The sequence below is a fragment of the Alnus glutinosa genome, chromosome 9, assembly GCF_958979055.1.
Source record: "Alnus glutinosa chromosome 9, dhAlnGlut1.1, whole genome shotgun sequence".
NCBI classification, from domain to species: domain Eukaryota; kingdom Viridiplantae; phylum Streptophyta; class Magnoliopsida; order Fagales; family Betulaceae; genus Alnus; species Alnus glutinosa.
The window spans coordinates 466,881-486,714 of NC_084894.1; the positions used below are offsets into that span (position 1 = coordinate 466,881).

The window sequence follows — 19,834 nt, forward strand, 5'->3', positions numbered from 1 at the left end:
TATATTAATTAAACACTAAGATTTCACGACTTTTAAGTTTAGCGCTAAGAATTTTCAAGTCATTAGTTACTTCATTATCTAGTTGCATTCTATTAGGTTTTGAATTAAACAACTTGTAAACAAAAACAAAATATTCTATCTAAATCTTTTGAATAGACTAGTCATTTTCTATTAAGTTTCTATTTGATAAGTTACCATGGGCTTATTATATTGGGGCCTTATTAAATTAAGTCCTTTTTTAAATTACTTATTTAGAGGCCTTAAGTTTTATGAATGTTTTTTTGGACCATACTAAAAAAATTTTGGGCCTTAAATTTTAAAAAAAAAATTGGGCCTAAATTTTTTTTTCTTTTTGGGCCTTATCAAATCCGGGGCCTAGGCGAGTGCCTAACTCGCCTAGGCTTTGAGCCGGCCCCGGCTCAAGGTCAAAAACGTGTAGAAACCGCAATTCTTTTTAATGACCAACGGTCATAAGTGATGTAACAGATTTTTTCTTCCTTGGCTTCAGTTTGTGTTTGTTTCTTATCAAAGCATCTATAAAAATTAAAAAAATAATAATAATAAAAAAAGAGTAAAAAAGCAACGTCTAATTTACAAGGCCGCGTCTTCTGCAAAATTTCCTCATGTTGAAAACGTTTCCACAACACGGAAAGCCGAGGTGTTGGGGAAATTAAAAAAGGTCTCTTGGTCTTCTTCCTGTTCTCGATCTGCGTCTGCAAATTAACTTGTAAGTCTCCGATGGCGTCCACGAGCGGTCGAAGAACCTCTTCAACACCTCCATGGAAACCTCGATGGATACACGATGTTTTCCTCAGCTTCCGCGGCACAGACACTCGCACGAGATTTACGGACCATTTACATGCTGCTTTGATACAGAGAGGCATTATCGTCTTTAGAGACGATGAAAAACTCGAGCTAGGAAACGATATTTCTGAAGAGCTCTTGAAAGCAATAGAAGAATCCATGTGTGCGGTCGTTGTTATCTCAGAAAACTATGCTTTCTCTAAATGGTGCCTGATTGAACTTGCAAAGATTGTCGAATGCAGGAAACAGACAGGGCTGAAAGTTATTCCCGTTTTCTACCATGTGCGTCCCACTGACGTCCGATACCAGAGAGGCAGTTTTGCTAATGCTTTTCTTCGGCATGTACGGGACCCCAAGGTTGACGAAGAGAAGATCATAACGTGGAAAACTGCTTTGACTGAAGTGGCCAACACCTCCGGATGTTATATCGATGATAATCGGTAATTAGTCTTTTCTTCTTTCACCGAGATCATATTTATAGATGAGTTGGAAACTTAATTATCAGTTTTGTTCCAACTAGCTAGTATCATCATCTGATCATCATAATCTGCAACGTACACTAAACCCCAACTAGTATACCTAAATTAGCCGAATGATGAGTGAGGCAAATCAAATCTCAGCTACGATGCGAAATTATAAACTTAAAATATTTTCCCTTTCTTTATGACTGTCACTGTCTCATTAAAATTATTATCCCATCTTCTTTGCAGTTACGAGTCAAAAATTGTCGAAGAAATCGTTGAAAGCATATATTATGAATTGCCTCGTAGCGTTTCACGTGTTTCCGAGGGTGATCTTGTTGGAATTGAATCTCGTGTGGAGGAAGTTATGAAGTTACTCGATATTGGGGAGGGTGATGTTCGCTTTATAGGGATTCATGGGATGGGTGGGGTGGGTAAGACCACACTGGCAAACGTCATTTATGATATGGTTTCTCCTCAATTTGAAGTTAGATGCTTTCTTGCTTGTAAAGAAGAAGATTCATCCGGAACTAATAGTACTAGAATTAATCGTCCTCTGAATGCTTTACGAAACCAGCTTATTTCTGAGATCCTCAAGAAAAAAGAAATAAAAATGTTGGATGATCGTGATCAAATCTCTGTGATAAGAAGAAGACTAAGTAACCAAAAGGTTTTTCTTGTTCTTGATGATGTGGATACACAACAAATACAAGCAGTCGCATGGAACCCTAATTTGTTTGGTCGGGGGAGTAGAATCATTTTAACAAGCAGAGATGTTCATTTGTTGAATAGGCATGCGACTGCTATCTATGAGGTGAAGATGTTGAATGATTATGAAGCTTTGCAGCTCTTCAGTTTGAATGCATTCAAACAACGACCCTATCCTGTAGAAAATTATAAGAATCTGTCTTGGAAATTTGTGACTTATGCTCAAGGTCTTCCTTTAGCTCTTATAGTTTTGGGTAGCTACTTGCGTGATAGAACACCAGATGAATGGAAAAGTTTCTTGGATCAAATACAAGTACGGCCTATGGAAAAAATCATAGATCAGTTACGAATCAGTTTTGATGAACTGGACTTTTTTGGACGAGAATTATTTTTAGATATTGCGTGTTTCTTCCAAGGATCAGACTTAGTTAGCATACTACATAAACTAGAAAGTTTTGGTTACTTTCCAAACTCCACTATCCCCAATCTTAGGGACAAATCTCTTCTAGACATCTCAAGGGGCAGATTGGTGATGCATGGTTTGATAGAAAAAATGGGTCAGCAAATAGTTGAACATGAAGACCAACAGAGTCCTGGTAACCGCAGTAGATTGTGGCATTGGAGGGATGTCCTTTCCGTATTGAAGAATAATATGGTAAGTGGATTAGAATAGATATATGAACATAAAGTAGAATAATTTCATATATACAAATTAATTCTTATAATTATTTGTCAAGTATTTTCCACTAGACTACTAATCTGATTGTTCTTGGGAATAGGGAACTCAACGAGTTCTAGCCATGGCCCTCGACTTCCCTAATAGGAAAAAGGAGCGATTGAGACTGGATGCCTTCTCAAACATGAAAAGATTGAGAATGCTTAAGATTGGAAACATTGGTTGTGTAGAAAATGTTTCTGAACTTTATGATAAGTTAAGCACTCTGGTATGGCGTGGAAAACTTTCAACATTCGTGCTATCAGATGAATTACGCATTTTGGAATGGTGTGGATGTCCTTTAAAATCCTTGCCGTATCCTCTAAAATCATTGCCGACCGGTTCTGAACCAGACAAGCTTGTTGAACTCAGTATGCCTTTTAGCCGTATCGAAAAATTGTGGAAAGGAGTTAAGGTAAGATTTTTTGCTTATGCAAATGTGCATTAATATTCTTATTTGTCTTCCGCTTAATTTCTAAATAATTTCATTAGCGCTTAATTGATTTTATCCAATGATTTATTGGCTTATAATAGAGTTTGGAGGATTTGAAAATCATTGACCTGCGTGGGTCTCAAAACTTGATCGAGATACCAGATTTCACCGGAGTCCCAAGTCTTGAGAGACTAGAGCTTGAAGGTTGTACAAGTTTGTCCAAGGTCCATTCATCTATTGGATTTCTTAAATGTCTTAAACGATTGAATTTACGAAATTGCAAACGTCTTAAAAGCCTTCCAGACTTGATCAACTTGGAATCTCTCGAGTTTTTTGATCTATCTGGTTGCTCAAGACTCGAGGCGTTTCCAGCTATCCTAGGAAATATGACGTCTTTGTGGATGCTTAAATTGGACGGGACTGCTATAGAACAATTACCGTTATCATTTGAGCGTTTATCTGGTCTTGAAATTCTGAGTTTAGAAAACTGCAAAAACCTTTCATTTTTTCCCGGTGACATTTCCTGTTTATCCTCACTTGAGGTTGTAAACCTGAGCGGGAATGAGTTTGCGAGAATACCAGATAGCATTTGTCAGCTTTCCAATCTTGAATCACTTTACTTGAGAAATTGTATCAGGCTTCAAGCATTGCCAAAGCTTCCATTGAGTTTAACATACTTGTACGTTGAGAATTGTCCATTGCTGGAGATGTTTTCGGACCAAATATACACGAGGGCTTTAAGTGATATATTGGTGACCACCGATTGCTCCATAGCAGCATTGTATATTGATTATGATGGTGGCAGTCCCTGCAATATTTTACAATTGGATCTACGAACACATTTACAGAAAGAAGGCTATTGGGTGAGTCTCTTTCTCTCATTTTTACACAAAAAGTTCTTTTTTTTTTTAACACAAAAAATCTCATCTTTTTTTTTTTTCACTCTCTCTTACAGAGAAGCTTTTTTGGTACCAAGGTAATATGTGGGTCGTGGTTGGGGCCTGGAATCCCAAAGTGGTTCAACAATAAAAGTGGTAGTTCCTCTGTAAAACTTGAGATGCATCCAGATTTGAATGATAACAGGGAGTGGAAGGGATGTGCTGTGTTTGTTGTTTATGAAGTCCATGAGAGCACTGATCCTACTCTTTATCACTTTGTTTTTCATTTTGAGACCGACGAAGGGCGTCTACATATACCCTTTGTCCTTCCCGTCCCTAAATTCCCATCTGTTGGGCCAACTGGATTCTGGGTGTATATACCAGCTAAATGGTTTTTGGAACAGTCGAAGAAATTAGATGGATGGAGCTACATTGAGGCTTTAATTTTGACCGACAGCTCGGCTGTGGAGGTGAAAGAGTGTGGGATGCGTGTTGTATGCAGTCAGCATGATGCTTCGGAATTCTACAAAGCTTTGAATATTATTGCTCATGGTTTGGATTTAGAGACTTATCACCCTCCTTTATATCGTTTATAATTGAGGAACATTCATGGTATGGAAGCTCGTAAAGTCATCCTCTGAAGTTTCTGGTAAGTCATCCCCTTAATTCCCTCTACTCTTCTGTCACATTTCTTTTTAAAGGAGCTTCATATATAATTTCTTCTTTAATTTTTGTATTTGCTCTTTGAGGAAACTTTGGTCAAGAGAAAACTTGCATGTATATGTGCATAGATCGCAATGGCACTATAGCGCTGATGGAGTGAGTTAATTGGTTTTTTCCTACCTCCAATTTTTACACTCATTTTCCGGTTAATGTGCAGTTGAGTTTAAAGATTTTTATGGAAGAAACATGAATTTGCTCTAACTTAATTTTTTTTAGTAGAATAGTTAGATGTGGCCAATTGTCAAGGACAACCCCCCTTTGGTTGGAGTAATAACCCTAATAAAATGATTTTTCCCTTGATCTTGAAATGAATAATGCTATAAGTGGCCAATTCGAAGCAAGAACATATGAATTGAATCTTGCACTAGCGCCGGCCACTATAAAGCCGGCGCTAGTGAATTTGTTTAATTATTTTCTCCCTCCAATTTTTACACTCGTTTCCTACTAAAAGTGCGGTTATTTAGGTCAAGGATTTGTATGGAAACAATTTGCTGAATATTTATTCTATTTTTAATTCCTATCGGCATTGAAACACATTTGACCAACCTGGAGTATGAGTATACAAATGGAGCAGTTAAAATCGCTAACCGCTTTCGAAAGCGGTTATAAATTACTAACCGCCTATATATATATATATATATATATATATATAAACTATGTAGAAGGTAATTGTTTGCACACAAAATTGGATAAGTGAGTCAAAAAAAAATTGGATAAGGAATACTCCAATTGACATTCGAGAGTTTGAGGAATTTGTGGAAAAATAAGATAAAGAAGGTTAATGCTTGTAAATTAGTCGAAACTTTTCATTTGTGCAATTATTTATGAAACTTATTTTTCAATTAACCAAAGCTTCTTTTTTTGTAGATGACGCTCAATATTGGACTTTATCTAGAAGTATATTAGTAATGAAGGTGATTGTAATGTTTTGGTTTTGGATTTGTATTTGGTTATTTGGATTTGTATTTTTTTTATAAAAAAAAAATAGATATTTTGGATTTGCATTTAGATTTGTTAATTTTGTACCAAAAGGTAGAAGGTCCAAAAATGGGTTAAATACCCTATATTGGTACATGAGTTATATGCTTTTTTAAATTTAGTACTTGAATTTTCGTTTGTTTCGTAAGTGGTACCTAAGTTAGGGGTAAAAATCTGTTTGGTACCTCTATTACATTTTCTGTCCAAATATTAACAGTCCGCCACATGTCAACCGCTAAGATTGACACGTGGCACTATATAAAAAAATTAAAATAATAATTTTTTTGTTTTTTTTTAAAAAAATGATGGGTTTTGGCCCTTGGGGGTGGCCGCACCCTCCCTGTTTCTTTTTATATAATGCACATGTCAACCTCAGCGGTTGACACGTGGCGAGCTGTTAATATTTGAACGGAAAATGTAATAGAGGTACCAAACGAGTTTTTACTCCTAACTGAAGTACGAGTACCACCTATGAAACAAATGAAAACTTAAGTACGAAATTTAAAAAAGTCAAAAACTCAAGTACCAATAGGGTATTTAACCCTCCAAAAATTATTAAATTCTTTTTGAAAAAATTAAAACCTGCACCAAAACCGGTCCAAAGCCCAAATTAAAAAGCGGTTTTAAAATCGACGGTTATAAACATAATAACTGCTAACCAGCAGTTATTATAACCGCATAGACGGAAGCGGTTGCGGTTAGCGATTTTAGTCAATAACCACTAACCATAATCGCATGTACACCCTTAACTAGTAGTAGCCCAAGAGATGATCAATGAAGTTGGCTCAAAATTTGGTCTTCTTTTCTTAACATGCTTGAATTTGAATGCATTTAGTTTTAACAACTTTATTTTTTGGTACCTAGTTTCAATTCGTATCACACATGGTACTTGAGTTTTGAAAAAAGACGAACTTAGTACCTCCATTTATTTTTCCATCCAATATTTAGAGGCCCACCACGTGTCAACCTCAACGGTTGACATGTGGGACTATATTAAAAAAAAAAAAATTTGTTTAAAAATAATAAAATTTAAAAAAAAAAAAAAAAAAAAAAAAAAAAAAGTGGGGTGGCTGAGCTTATACACAGTTTTTTTTTTTTTTTTTTTAAAGAATATATACAGTTAAAATTATTTACAATATCATGACATGTTTGGCTAGATTTGCTCTGCCCATTAATGTTCAATCCCCTCGTCATATAAATATTTTAAACTTCCACTGTTGTCCTCTCTACAAAGAGACTCTCAACTAGTAAACAATAGCAGAGGAAATTATGGTATCTCCTGCAGTGCACAAGATCATCAAATACAAGAAATAATAAGATACACTCTTAACACCAACCCAATTTGGAAGCTAACTGCATCAAAAACCTTCTATTTCCTGATGTGAACCCTACAGCTTCCTACCTCTTCGGATTGACACATGCATCGTACATCCAAAATGACGCAATATAACATGTGCAAATGCATCTCTAATTTATGTAATGAAACCATCTACACGATCACATTCCAGAGGAAAAAAAAAAAAGGAACTTGATTCAATAAACTGTTTATAGAGTAAATTTTATTTTACTTGCATATTTCTTCCAGAGAATTTTCAAATGGAAGACTCTCCAAGTTCAAAAGATCGAGTAATATCCGGTTGCAGTCACACCTCTAAAAATAACTGGAACAATTTAGGAAAATTGTAGAAGCCTACTTCTCAATCACAGTGAAATTATCAAAACAAATGGTTTTACTTGCCGGGTGTGAAACTGTCAAATCAGCCAAAAAAACTACCAGACGGCGAAAAGTAACATTATTTTTAACGCTTCACCCCAAAAGGAATCTCCATCCTGCAGAGACCAACACTACAACCCTACTGATTTCTCCAGCTTTTGGATCTGGTTGAGGAAAATCCAAGTCATCTGCATAAGAGCAAACACCCAAACATCAGAAACCAAATAATAAAAAAACAATGTGAGATCTATAGACAATCAAGGTAGGTGACTTTGAGCAAATGGCTCAGTGGGTATACACACCCCAGAGAGAGAGAGAGAGAGAGAGAGAGAGAGAGTACCATGACATGGGGGGCAATTCTAACGCAATATACTGGAAATCCAGTGTACAACTTCAAAGGCCCTCCAGCTTTCAAGGTTTTCATTGCGCAATCTAAAGAACCAGAGTAAGGAAGCTTCCCCTCAGCATCAGGTTGCATCTTCTGAATCTGGGTTTTGACATAATCAAAGGGTAAACTGCAAGCTGCAGCAAAGAATCCTGAAATGGTACTAGCACCTGAGAAGAAAAAGGAAGCAACAAGACATTATTAATCAAAGCAAAGAAATAAGATAAATATTTTTCTGGGAATGAAAGCCAATTATTTAAACAGAAACATAGCTTGAAAGACTAAATAAATATTCCTATTTCTGCACACTTTAGTAGAAGAAACTGCAAAACTTTACTCTTTGCCCGTGTGTGCCAACAGAGAGGAAGAGAGTATCAAGGATTCAAGAAGACTCTTTGGAACCTCAAAAATCATAGGCTAAATAGTTGAGACAGCCAACTAAATTTCACAGTTCTGGCATATTATAATATGAATGTCGTTATTATAATATCTATATAAAATGCCATTATCTTCTGCCTAAACAAAAATTTATTCACAACATAAATCAGACACTGTTTTCAAATTCCAAATTCCATATACTGATCATCAGTGTGTGTGTGTGTGTGTGTGTGTGTATTAGATGCAACCAGCTGGGTGAAACAGGAATTTCTTCATCAAGATATATCCAAATAATAGATGGGTCACAAAAATCCAACCCAGCCCCTGAGAAGAATGCGAAAATGCCAAGTCTGGTCAGATAGCAACTGAGATGATTAGCTAGGCCATTCAACATCCAACCTGCTCTCTTTAATAGAGTGTAGCTATTTGTCAGGTCAGGCCTACACAGCAGATAAAATTTGCCCTTTCCAGACTTGAACATGGTCCAACGCAAGTAGAGACGTGGGCTCAAAATGAAACTAAGCCTAGTTCCTGATATCTTTTAATGTCCAACACATGCTTCCAATGGTATACTTTAAAAAGACCTTTTGTCAACGGACAAGTTTACTTACCAGAAAATAATCGTAAACACTACCAATAAAGTAAGTTCCAATTTATTAAAAAAGCATGTGAAATATAGCACTCTCATATTCCAATTCAGCCAAACCAGTCGAAGCCAGTCAAAGTAAGGTGGGCCTATAAAAATGGAATCAAAATGGCCTAATGGTCTAATAAAACAAGCTGTGAAGAGCATGCCTAACATTGCTTCTATAGCAATCAATTGTATAGTATCTGTGATATACAAAAATTAATACAATGTAACTTGTCTCGTTATTGGTAATAACCATCTATATCAGCCAAGGAAAATAGCAAGCCTTCAGCCAGAAGATGCAACTGACCATAATGCATATGCGCATACTCTAATACACTCGCACACGCACAAAACGTTAGAGAAAAAATAGAAAATATCCCTAAACATCCTTTCCCGTGGTTTCAGTAGAACTTACAGATAAAAAAAAAACAAGGTTCAACTATGTTCAGACCCAATCCATTTTGTACAAGAGGCCTCTAAACTATTTAAAGATTTGAGAAGGTTGCACTTCATATAATCTGACACAACATAAAATGAGCTTCCAAAGTCTTTCTTAAGGTCAATCAAAATTCTTCCTAAAACACAAACCCCAAATTTTTTACCATATCATATATTTGCCTCCAAAAGAAGAGGTGTTGTTCAATAAGTAGTCCACAGTACAATTATAAATTAAAATTTCAACCATAAAGTATTCTGCTATGAAACAAACACCAAATAACAACATTAAACTTTTTAACAAAAACCAATATCTAAATTTCCTCCAAAGAATCTCACCTACAACTGTGGAAGTTTCACCAAAACCAAGGGAATCCCTGAAAAACTCAGAACTTTGATCATAGGAGGCTAGCATTCCCATGTTCAATGCCATTGCTCTCACTACAGTAGGCCCTGCACCTTTCCAGAGTGCCAAAACTCCCTCATCTCCAACAATACGATAGAGCGCATGGAAGGCATTTTTGTAATGTCGGCGCTGGGCTGCAGGCAAAGTGGCATCTGCCTGCATACGGATAAGTGCTAAATCTGCTGGACTACCAACAGATGCTCCAATAGCACCAGCAGTAAGCCCACACAAAGCTTTCTGATATAGAGGTAGGGGCTTCCCACCATTGGCTTCAATTGCTTTATTCGTCAAAATCCTACGAGAAACAAAGGGTAGCTAATTAATACATGAAAATGATAATATAGAATACATATAAATAAATGAGATATAATTTCGAAGTTTGAACCACATGGGAAGATCCAGATTGACAAGACCAAATGTTCCAAAATAATACAATTAGACCAACTTTTTAATTCGTCAATAGTAAATGTTGACAAGAACTTACTTGAATGATCCAAGTCGTGCCGTGGTATATGTAGCTTGTCTGAGCAGTCCAGCCGATAGCCCCTGCTCAAAGTAATGCGATTAGACCAACCAATGTGCTTTCATTTATTTATTTATTTGCTTCTTCTTTTTTGTTGGGGTTGGGGAGGACAAAGTTCAAGTGGCAATGCAGAACAACAATTTGAATCAAACAAGTCACAATAAACAGGGCCATATTTAATCAATTCACACCACAAAGCACATAAGGTTTGATTGATGGGCATCTCTTGTTCTGCTTCTTTGTCATTACTATACTAATCACACCACTAAGCAGAGCTACAATTTGAATCAAACAAGTCACAATAAACATGGCCATATATAATCACACTACTAAGAATGTAAGCCTTGATGGGCATCTCTCATTCTGCTTCTTTGTCATTACTATATTAGTATTTAACAAATCTACATTAAAACAAGTACCCCACATAAATTTACAGACCAGAGTACTTAACTAGCTAAACTTTTAGTACTGTAAGAAAAGACCACCTTATAGACAATGAGGATATTACTTGTTGGGATCTATGAACCAATTCATTCTTCATCCTAATCTACACAATAACACAAGAAACTTAAATTGTCTGATCCAGCTCTTCATAAAGATCTTTTAGACAAAAACCAAATTCAACACTTGAAAACAAAAATATCTGTGTCCACCAGATCAACACACCATATAACAGAAAGTTCAGCTTTGTATTGGTTTCTAGAACCAAACCTTGTAAAAGGCACCAAAACCCTCCTCCTTGAGCATGTTCTTCGCCACCTGGCTTGCTGACCCCTGACCCAATTGAATCCTCACCTACACCAATCCAAAATACACAAAAATAAAAAGAACCCAGCAAAAAATTAGCACTCAATCAACCGTTCTACACCACTGAACAAAGAAAAACTTCCAAACGCAAAACCCATAAATCGCAGATCTGAAACCCATAAGAAAAACTCAATTTGCATCACAAAAATATCAAAACTTTTTAATGGGTGTCAGTGAAAATAGAGAATAGAAACATGGGTATTGATCTATACATGAAATGACTCACCTTTATCATATCGATGGGTTGGATGACACAAGTGGCGAGCATACCAGACGCTCCACCATTAACGAAGGGCTTCACGGTGGGCCACACACCAGTGGCTTTGGACTTCTTCTCGTCTCCCATTCTCTTCCTGGATTCAAAGAGTGGGAGATTGGGAGCTCAAAGGGAGAGGGAGAGGGAGAGGGAGAGCAAGAGAAAGAAAAATGGGCTTTCACAGAATGAGCAGGGAGAGAAGGAAAGAGGCAATAAATTGTGCTGCACACAAAAGAATAGAAAACCCTCTCTCTCTCTCTCTCCCCAAGTGTGAAGAAGATTTTGCGGTACTATTTTTTAGTTGTAATTTCTTTTGGGTAAGTGCTTTTTTGTTAGTTGTATGACACCAGATTTCTTGTAAATTACAGAAATGGTATCCACTTTATATTGACTCTATTTTATTTCTGTTGGCACTTTTGAGTTTTCACTGACAGTAGTACCCCTTATCTCTTTGGTTTTATTTTAGCCTTTCAATAAATAATAAAAAATAAAAAATAAAAGTGCAGCAATTTGGGTTGGGACGATATTCTTGAGAGTATGACATATAAGATTATACTTAAATCCCCAATTGTTAAATATGCAAAGACTTTTTGTCAAGTATGAAAAAGAAATGAACCTTTCAAGTATTTTTTATTGTTCAATTACACTTTCAATGATTCAATCAAAGTAGTTAGCCTTTTTAGCTCAAATGGTGGAAGCAATAAGGGTATTACTTGCTGGTATTTATCATCCACATCATTCTTCAACCAAATTTACAAAATAATAGATCCGTCTTTTAAGGTAGATCTTATAAACACAGAAAACTAAATTTTTACATTATATTTATAAAATTTTATACAACACACATATAAAAGTGACATGTATTTTTTAAACATATAAGAAGCATATGTTTTTTTATTAATGTTATTCAAAAAGCATTTTCTCACATGTTAATTGACACAAGTCAATTTTATACGTGGGTTGTAGAAAATTTCTGTCTACAAACAATATTAGATTAGGAATAACTAAATTATATTTTGTTGTATTTAACGGTACATATAATGTCGTGTCATTTAAAAATTTTAAATGGCAGAGAACATCTTCACCACGTGACAACGTATACACAATTACATCTATGAAATACAAACCGTAATATAAATCATTCTCTCGATTTCATTGAAATGGAGGGAAAAGAAAAAAAAAAAAAAGTAGAAGGGATGACATAGTCATTTAACCAGGTGTGGCTGTTGTTCCTTTTTTGCCATCAAAGGAACCCCATCAATGACTTTCTGTTGAGAAAGACTATTGAGCAAGTCAGAGATCTATAGACTATGATCTATGCTTTGCTTGTGTTGGACTAAAGAGACTTTTCCCAATGTAATTTAAGCGAAGAAGAAGGGCTAAACAGCAAAAATTAATATTCAAATGGCAGAGTTGGAGCTCACTACAGGCATGCATGTTGTTGAGGTTTTTTTATTAATTCCTGTAAATCTTAGAAAGGGCGATTTATTCGGTGTACAATGGCTTGGAAGTAAATAAATCAATGCCGTAAGGTTATTTGGTAGATCCAAATTTCGGGAATATCAATGTTGCCCACTTCACGGGGGCCTCAGCTTCGATCCAACCTACCATGCAAGGTTCTCAATTAAGGCGCGGTTTTACAAAACTGTCCTTCCAACTTCCTTGAAATAACGATGATATCCCTCTTGAAAATGTCGCTCATCGGCTAATTATAATAGTTATGAAAAATATTAATATTAGATCAACCCCACTGAATATTTGCGCTTTAAATATAGCTAGCTTACGTGTGTTGACATGGTATTATTACATCAGCAAACAAAAAAAATATAAAAAAATTATTGTCTCCTAATCGATGTCACCTCCGACCATCACATAAGAATGGTTGAGACGGCTAGACTTAATGGCTGCAACAACCGGAGCAAATGTTGAAGATAATTGATGGTTTTGAGAGTAGTCATGTGTCCATCTCCAAGAGCATGGTTGGCCGTCCATAGTAACACTCTCTCCTAGCCAGTGTCACCTTTTGACCATTACATGAAAGTGGTTGAGACGACTAGGCATAATAGTTTTGAGGGTGGTCGTGTGTTGAAGATAATTGCGACCATTATGATGGTCTTGAGGGTGGTTGTGTGTCCATCTCCGAGAGCATTGTTAGCCGCCCATAAGAGATGCTCCACAATATTTGTTTAGTTAATGTGATAATGCCACGTGACATTGCCATGTCAATAAAATTTATTATTTTGGGCCGGTTTTGGGCTATCCTTACTCTTTAAAGAAACCAACTCCTTTGTTTGTAGACCGTAGAGCTTCTTCTAATGTTATTTGGGCTTGGAGAAGCTTTAATGGGTTGGGCTTAGGGAAGCCTTTAGTGGCTTGGGCTTATTTGTAGGAAGTAGAAGTCTTTTTTCCTATAGTTTTGGTTAAAACTCAAACTGACCCAAAATGTGAGGTCTCATATTGGGAGCCCACCAAACCAATGTGAAGGTAAACTTTAGAGGGAAGAAATGGAACCAAATGGTCAACTTCTTTACTGCATAGGAAGAATAATTAGAGTTACTTATTGGATAACAGAGGTGTAGATATTGAAGGCAATACTTTGAGAAGTCCGGTTCAAAATTTTAGCGAAAAGAAGTTTCAAGATGAATAGAGAGAATATCAAAATCTGCCATTACTAGAACATTGATACTAGTTTACTGCTGTAATTCTAGTTCTGTTCTGTTGGCAGTCTTTGTTTTGTTGGGTGTCTGGTTTTTACCAGTTTGTTTCTGTTGTTTCTAGTTTAGTGTGATTTCGAGTTTCTTGTTTTGATGAGCTATTTTGTTGGATTCTGGAATAGTTTGTCCAGTTGTTTATGCTATTAATATAGTTCACTTATTCATCGAATAATTAGAGTTACTTCAAATCATAATGAGAGATGTAGAAGGGTTCTAATACAACCTTAATTATGTGTATATAAGTAAGTTATTGAACACCTTTTTTTTTTCTTTCTTTTTTTCTTTTTTTTTGGTAAAAGTGAATTATATTCAAAGTTCATATCAGCCTTAAACGTTTATGAATAAGGTTTAAAACACCTTGCCAGTATAGATGAAACTAATGGTAATTAGCTAAACAAATGTGGTAACCAACCATGTCTCTCCAACCCCCGGCAATGGAAATATATATACAACTGCAAGAATTGGATTTGGAGGTCCATCTTGGGATTTTCATTTTGATTTTACTAGCATGGCAACTCTCTCTATCTCACAGATTCCTAGAGCTTCCATTATTTTGTTCCTAATAGCATCACATATAATTGGACTGCTTTATTTTTTATATATATATATATATATATATATATATATAGAGAGAGAGAGAGAGAGAGAGAGAGAGAGAGAGAGAGAGAGAGAGAGAGAGAGAGAGAGAGCTTTAAAGTATTCTTTTAAGTTGGGTCGTAGAATATATAAATCACGTGTTTTGAAGACGATTGACAAATGAATAGATTGTATTTAAAGATTTTCACCCGACCCATTTTGAAGAAAAACTTTACTTCCGTATAAGATAGCTATAATGAGGTATTCTCACGCGCTTTAAGGACGGGTAACAATTTAAAAGATTATTTTTAAAGATTTTCTTTTGACCCATTTTGAAGAAATTTTTTTACTTCCATACAAGATAGGTGGAAGGAGGTATATATGTTAGGGAAATTATGCAAACCCTAAACTAATCAATATGTGCCAACTCAGTGTAGTGATGTGTAATCACCAATTAAACAAAAAATAAAAAAATAAAAAAAAATGAAGGAAATTGGTGTTGTAAATTGGAGAAAATAGACAGCAAAGCATTGGATGTAGGGAGATTTTTTTTAATTTTTAATTTTATTTTATTTCCATTATCACATTCTTTTTGGCTAATCTAACCACTTGGTTCCCTTTCACATGGCCACGCTGGTCCTCCCTTCCGTTTTGCCCATTCTACCCTTGTCAAATCTAACATTGCTTTCTTTTCAATTTTCAAACCCATGCCCCAGTTTTGTGTAATGTCTTCTTTTTCTTTTTCTTTTTTCTTTTTTTCATTATAAATGCAAAGCGCCTTTTTTTTTTCCCGAATGATTTTTGTACAATAATTTTATACAAAAATATTAAAATGATTGAATAAAAATAAATGGGCAAAAAAAGAGCCTCACTTGGCTAGACATTTTAGCAAAACAAAAAAAAAAAAGAATGGTTAGCTTGATGAGCACCGTAGCTCAATAATGCTTAAATAAACTAATAAAAAAATAATATGATTCTCTTTTTATTTTAGAAGAGTGAGTGTATAAAAAAAAAAATTTAAATAAAAATAATGAAAATAAATAGCTAAAATAGATATTAAAATGAATGTATTTTGAAAAGGTTAGTAGATAAAATAAAATAAATTATGATTCTTTAATTAAAATTTACTGAGCAGAATATGAATGCTTATATATATTTTATTTTTATTTTTATTTTTTTATTGCAGCAGATTTTAAGAAATTAAAGAAAATAGAGGGGCAATATGGTGATTGGACAGATAGGACATGTAGCTATGAAGGGGCCCAATGAAGGCTGGCAGTGGCACCGAATTGAGGGGCCACCGGTCTGATGAAGCGGACTCCAAATAATTTATCAAATCCCATTTTGATTAAAAGTCAGGAAGTCTCCGATCTCTCAGAGCCAGAGGAGGGAAAAAGAAAAAAAAAAAGAAAAAAAAAAAGAAAAAAGAAATAATAATAAAACATAAAACAAAATCATAGGGTTGGTAATAAAAGAGAAACGGAGAAGGCACTCTTTACATTTGCTTTCGAGTTTGATCGAAACAACCGCATACCCACGTAGAGAGAGAGTGAGAGAGAGTGAGAGAAGAAGAAGAAGAAGAAGAAGAAGAAGAAGAGGAAGAATGAGGGAGATAATAAGCATACATATTGGGCAGGCTGGGATTCAGGTGGGGAATTCGTGCTGGGAGCTCTATTGCCTCGAGCATGGCATTCAGCCCGATGGTATGATGCCCAGGTAAATTTTTTTATTTTTTATTTTTTTTCTTCTTATTTTTCCATATTATATATGTAATGCTTGGGAGTATGCATCTTAATGAGTATCTATATATGCATGTATATATTGCTGGAGTTCTTTTTTCGATCCATTGCAATGAAGCTAATGTGGATCTGGAAGATGGGATTTTTCTGTTGGTATCATTATATTTGGAGATAGTTTGAAGATGCGTGGATGGTTTTGGATCGACTTTAAGGATGATGTAATTTGAGAGGACACTAACTTGGTTTAGCAAGAGAGGATTTTTAATGGTTTTTGAGTTGGATTTGGTTGATCTGAGAGATGGGTGTTCTCGATTTTGCCCAAATAGTTGAGTTAATGGATAGTTGTAGTCGATGTTAAATTTTAGTGGGAATGACCTGAATCTGGAACAGAATCATACTGTATTATTGTTAAATTATCTCAGTGTTTATTAGGTCTTGCACTTCCCAGGTCAGATTTGTACTGAGTTGGTTACGAACCTCTATGTCTTTGCAGTGACACTTCAGTGGGTGTTGCACACGATGCTTTCAATACCTTCTTCAGTGAGACTAGTTCAGGCAAGCATGTGCCCAGGGCTATATTTGTGGACTTGGAACCAACTGTCATTGATGAAGTTAGGACCGGAACTTACCGGCAACTCTTCCATCCTGAGCAGCTAATTTCTGGCAAGGAAGATGCTGCTAATAATTTTGCAAGAGGGCACTATACAGGTAAATGACACTGTTTGCAATTTGCGTAGGCAGATACTCTTAATACATTAATCTTGTTGTTTTAACCTGATTCTGGTTGGTTTTGCAGTTGGGAAGGAAATTGTAGATCTCTGCCTTGATCGAGTGAGGAAATTAGCTGATAACTGTACCGGCTTACAAGGGTTTTTGGTGTTTAGTGCTGTTGGTGGTGGTACTGGTTCTGGTCTGGGGTCCTTGTTGTTAGAGCGGCTGTCTGTAGACTATGGGAAGAAGTCAAAGCTTGGATTCACCATCTATCCTTCTCCCCAGGTAGTGATAGTCACCAATATTACGCTCGCGCACACACACACAAGTTATCTCATCTATAGCATTGTTGTCTGAGTGGCTCTAACAATGGCTAGCTGTAAACATTTCTAGATGGTTCTATCACATGTGGATGTAAAAGTAAAAGAATGGCATGGTTGTGTTTTACTTACCAAAAAAAAAAAAAAATTATGGTTGTGTTTCAACTGTGTGTTTATATGAAGGCAACTATGTTTTGTTTTTTGGCTTTCACTTTTTGTTATGCTTACTGATACCCATTTTGATCAATTTAAGCAAGCAAAATTGTTTCAAAGTAATACTCTGTTACAATATCATGATTGAGCCAGTATGGGGTTCAGCTCTAGTGACTTCCTTGCTATTGCAGGTTTCAACAGCAGTTGTGGAGCCTTACAACAGTGTCCTCTCTACTCATGCCCTTCTTGAACACACAGATGTGTCTGTGCTCTTGGACAATGAAGCTATTTATGACATTTGCCGGAGATCCCTTGATATTGAGAGGCCAACTTATACCAATTTGAATAGATTGATATCTCAAATCATATCATCCTTGACAACTTCATTAAGATTTGATGGAGCTATCAATGTGGACGTTACTGAGTTCCAGACCAACCTTGTACCATATCCTCGGATCCATTTCATGCTTTCTTCATATGCCCCGGTCATCTCAGCTGAAAAAGCATATCATGAGCAGCTTTCAATTCCTGAAATCACAAATGCAGTGTTTGAGCCCTCAAGCATGATGGCTAAGTGTGATCCAAGGCATGGGAAATACATGGCCTGCTGCTTAATGTACCGAGGAGATGTTGTTCCCAAGGATGTTAATGCTGCAGTTTCCACCATCAAATCAAAAAGAACCGTTCAGTTTGTTGACTGGTAAGGGGAAAAAAAGAAAAGATACAATCGCCTAGGAAAAGACCTAGGAATACTAGAAATTGGATGAAATATACTTATGAACTTTATCTTGGCGAAATGGTGTCTAAGATTTTTATTTATTTATTTTTGTAGAGCTACTTTTGTCAAATGTTGAGCTATCCTTGGTATCATTTTTCTCAGAATGTATAGTTCTTAGTTCGTATTTAAACTCGTTTGAACTAATTAATCTCACCATCTAGACTGATGAAATGCCTAGCTCTTCCTATTATTCTGGATTTCTTCTGCAAAAACTCATAGAATGAAAAGGGGGTTTCTTTCCTTGATTGCTTTGATAGAGTTTAGGTGTAATTCTTTCTTGCTTTGCTTTTCTGTCTCCCTTTTAGAAAAACTCTAACTGTTTTTTTTGAAACTCATTTTTGTCATTGTTGTTGTGATTTGCTTGATTTCTCCATTCTAAAGGCACCTAACTAGCTAGAGTGATATTGATTGGATAGCCTTAAGTAGCATGTATTAAATTTTGATGCTTTCATAGTTATGTAGACTTTTGAGTGATTGCCTAAAGCCAAAAAAAATTGTTCAGAAATCGACAATGTAACTGTGGATTAATGACTTCTTTGTCCCCAGCTTCCAACATTTATTTTTTCTGTTTCTCGTGTTGGATTTTTCAGGTGCCCAACTGGCTTCAAATGTGGCATCAACTATCAGCCTCCAACAGTTGTACCTGGGGGCGATCTTGCTAAGGTGCAGCGAGCTGTTTGCATGATCAGCAACAACACAGCAGTAGCTGAGGTGTTCTCACGTATTGACCACAAATTTGATCTCATGTATGCCAAGAGAGCATTTGTTCACTGGTATGTCGGTGAAGGCATGGAGGAAGGGGAGTTCTCAGAAGCCCGTGAAGATTTGGCTGCTCTTGAGAAAGATTATGAAGAAGTTGGTGCCGAGGGTGCGGATGATGAAGACGAAGGTGAAGATTACTAAAGTAGATTAGTAATGTAATTTTGTGAGGGCGTTCATAAGAAGTTTGGTTCTTTATATGGTGGGTTTGCCTTTGGCCCTTTGCTCTATCTTCCTGTTCTTCTGTTTCTTTGTATTGATGTTGAGTGCATGCCATGAAATATTCAAAATTATTTCTATTTTCTGAATGGATATGCCTTTTGTGATAACAATGAAGTGATATTTCAGGGCCATGAGTTGACAGCATCTCTTAGAAATTCTTAGATGCCTATAATTTTCACTGTTTCTGTTACTGCCACCACATTGAGAAAGTTGAGTATCTATTAGGAATATGATGGTTCCGGCTGTATAACTTTGACTCAAAAGTTTAAGGGGATAGGAAAGGGCGAATTTAACCCACTATTTTGTCTAAGCGGGCTAGTAGGCTCAAACTCTAGCCATCTCAAATAAAAGAGGCATATGTGAAAATTTTAATTAAAATGAGTGGTAAATAGTGGAGTTAATGTTTGAATTTAAGACTTTTGTTATGATACCATGACTTCGTTTAGTTCATGGAATAGATCCTTAAAATAGAATGATCATTCTTTTATTTGGTAGGGGTTTATTAATTAGAATGGTTATTCCCATTTCAATAACAATTTCTTTACGTAGAGGAATAGACATTCCTCTAAAGAATAAGAATACCTATTCCTAATCATTTTCAAAACAAAAAAAAAAAAAAAAAAAAAA

General features: G+C 35.9%; 3 protein-coding genes across 3 annotated transcripts; 2 read left to right on the forward strand and 1 right to left on the reverse strand.

The window, feature by feature from the left end:
• The first annotated feature begins 738 nt into the window (after positions 1–738).
• Positions 739–4,805, forward strand: LOC133877622 (disease resistance protein RPV1-like). Its single transcript, XM_062316008.1, has 5 exons — positions 739–1,244; positions 1,515–2,628; positions 2,753–3,103; positions 3,223–3,984; positions 4,077–4,805. The coding sequence occupies exons 1-5, from the start codon at positions 739–741 to the stop codon at positions 4,593–4,595; spliced, it is 3,252 nt and encodes a 1,083-aa protein (XP_062171992.1). The 3' UTR covers positions 4,596–4,805.
• Positions 4,806–7,370: 2,565 nt separating this feature from the next.
• LOC133877405 (mitochondrial dicarboxylate/tricarboxylate transporter DTC) lies at positions 7,371–11,519 on the reverse strand. The gene is made up of 6 exons (XM_062315689.1): positions 11,206–11,519; positions 10,884–10,967; positions 10,134–10,195; positions 9,583–9,944; positions 7,755–7,969; positions 7,371–7,602 (listed from the first exon to the last, which is right to left on the reverse strand). The coding sequence occupies exons 1-6, from the start codon at positions 11,323–11,325 to the stop codon at positions 7,546–7,548; spliced, it is 900 nt and encodes a 299-aa protein (XP_062171673.1). The 5' UTR covers positions 11,326–11,519; the 3' UTR covers positions 7,371–7,545.
• Positions 11,520–16,013: 4,494 nt separating this feature from the next.
• On the forward strand, positions 16,014–19,317 carry LOC133877323 (tubulin alpha-3 chain). The gene is made up of 5 exons (XM_062315581.1): positions 16,014–16,241; positions 16,758–16,972; positions 17,061–17,260; positions 17,640–18,148; positions 18,817–19,317. The coding sequence occupies exons 1-5, from the start codon at positions 16,129–16,131 to the stop codon at positions 19,127–19,129; spliced, it is 1,350 nt and encodes a 449-aa protein (XP_062171565.1). The 5' UTR covers positions 16,014–16,128; the 3' UTR covers positions 19,130–19,317.
• Positions 19,318–19,834: the final 517 nt, after the last annotated feature.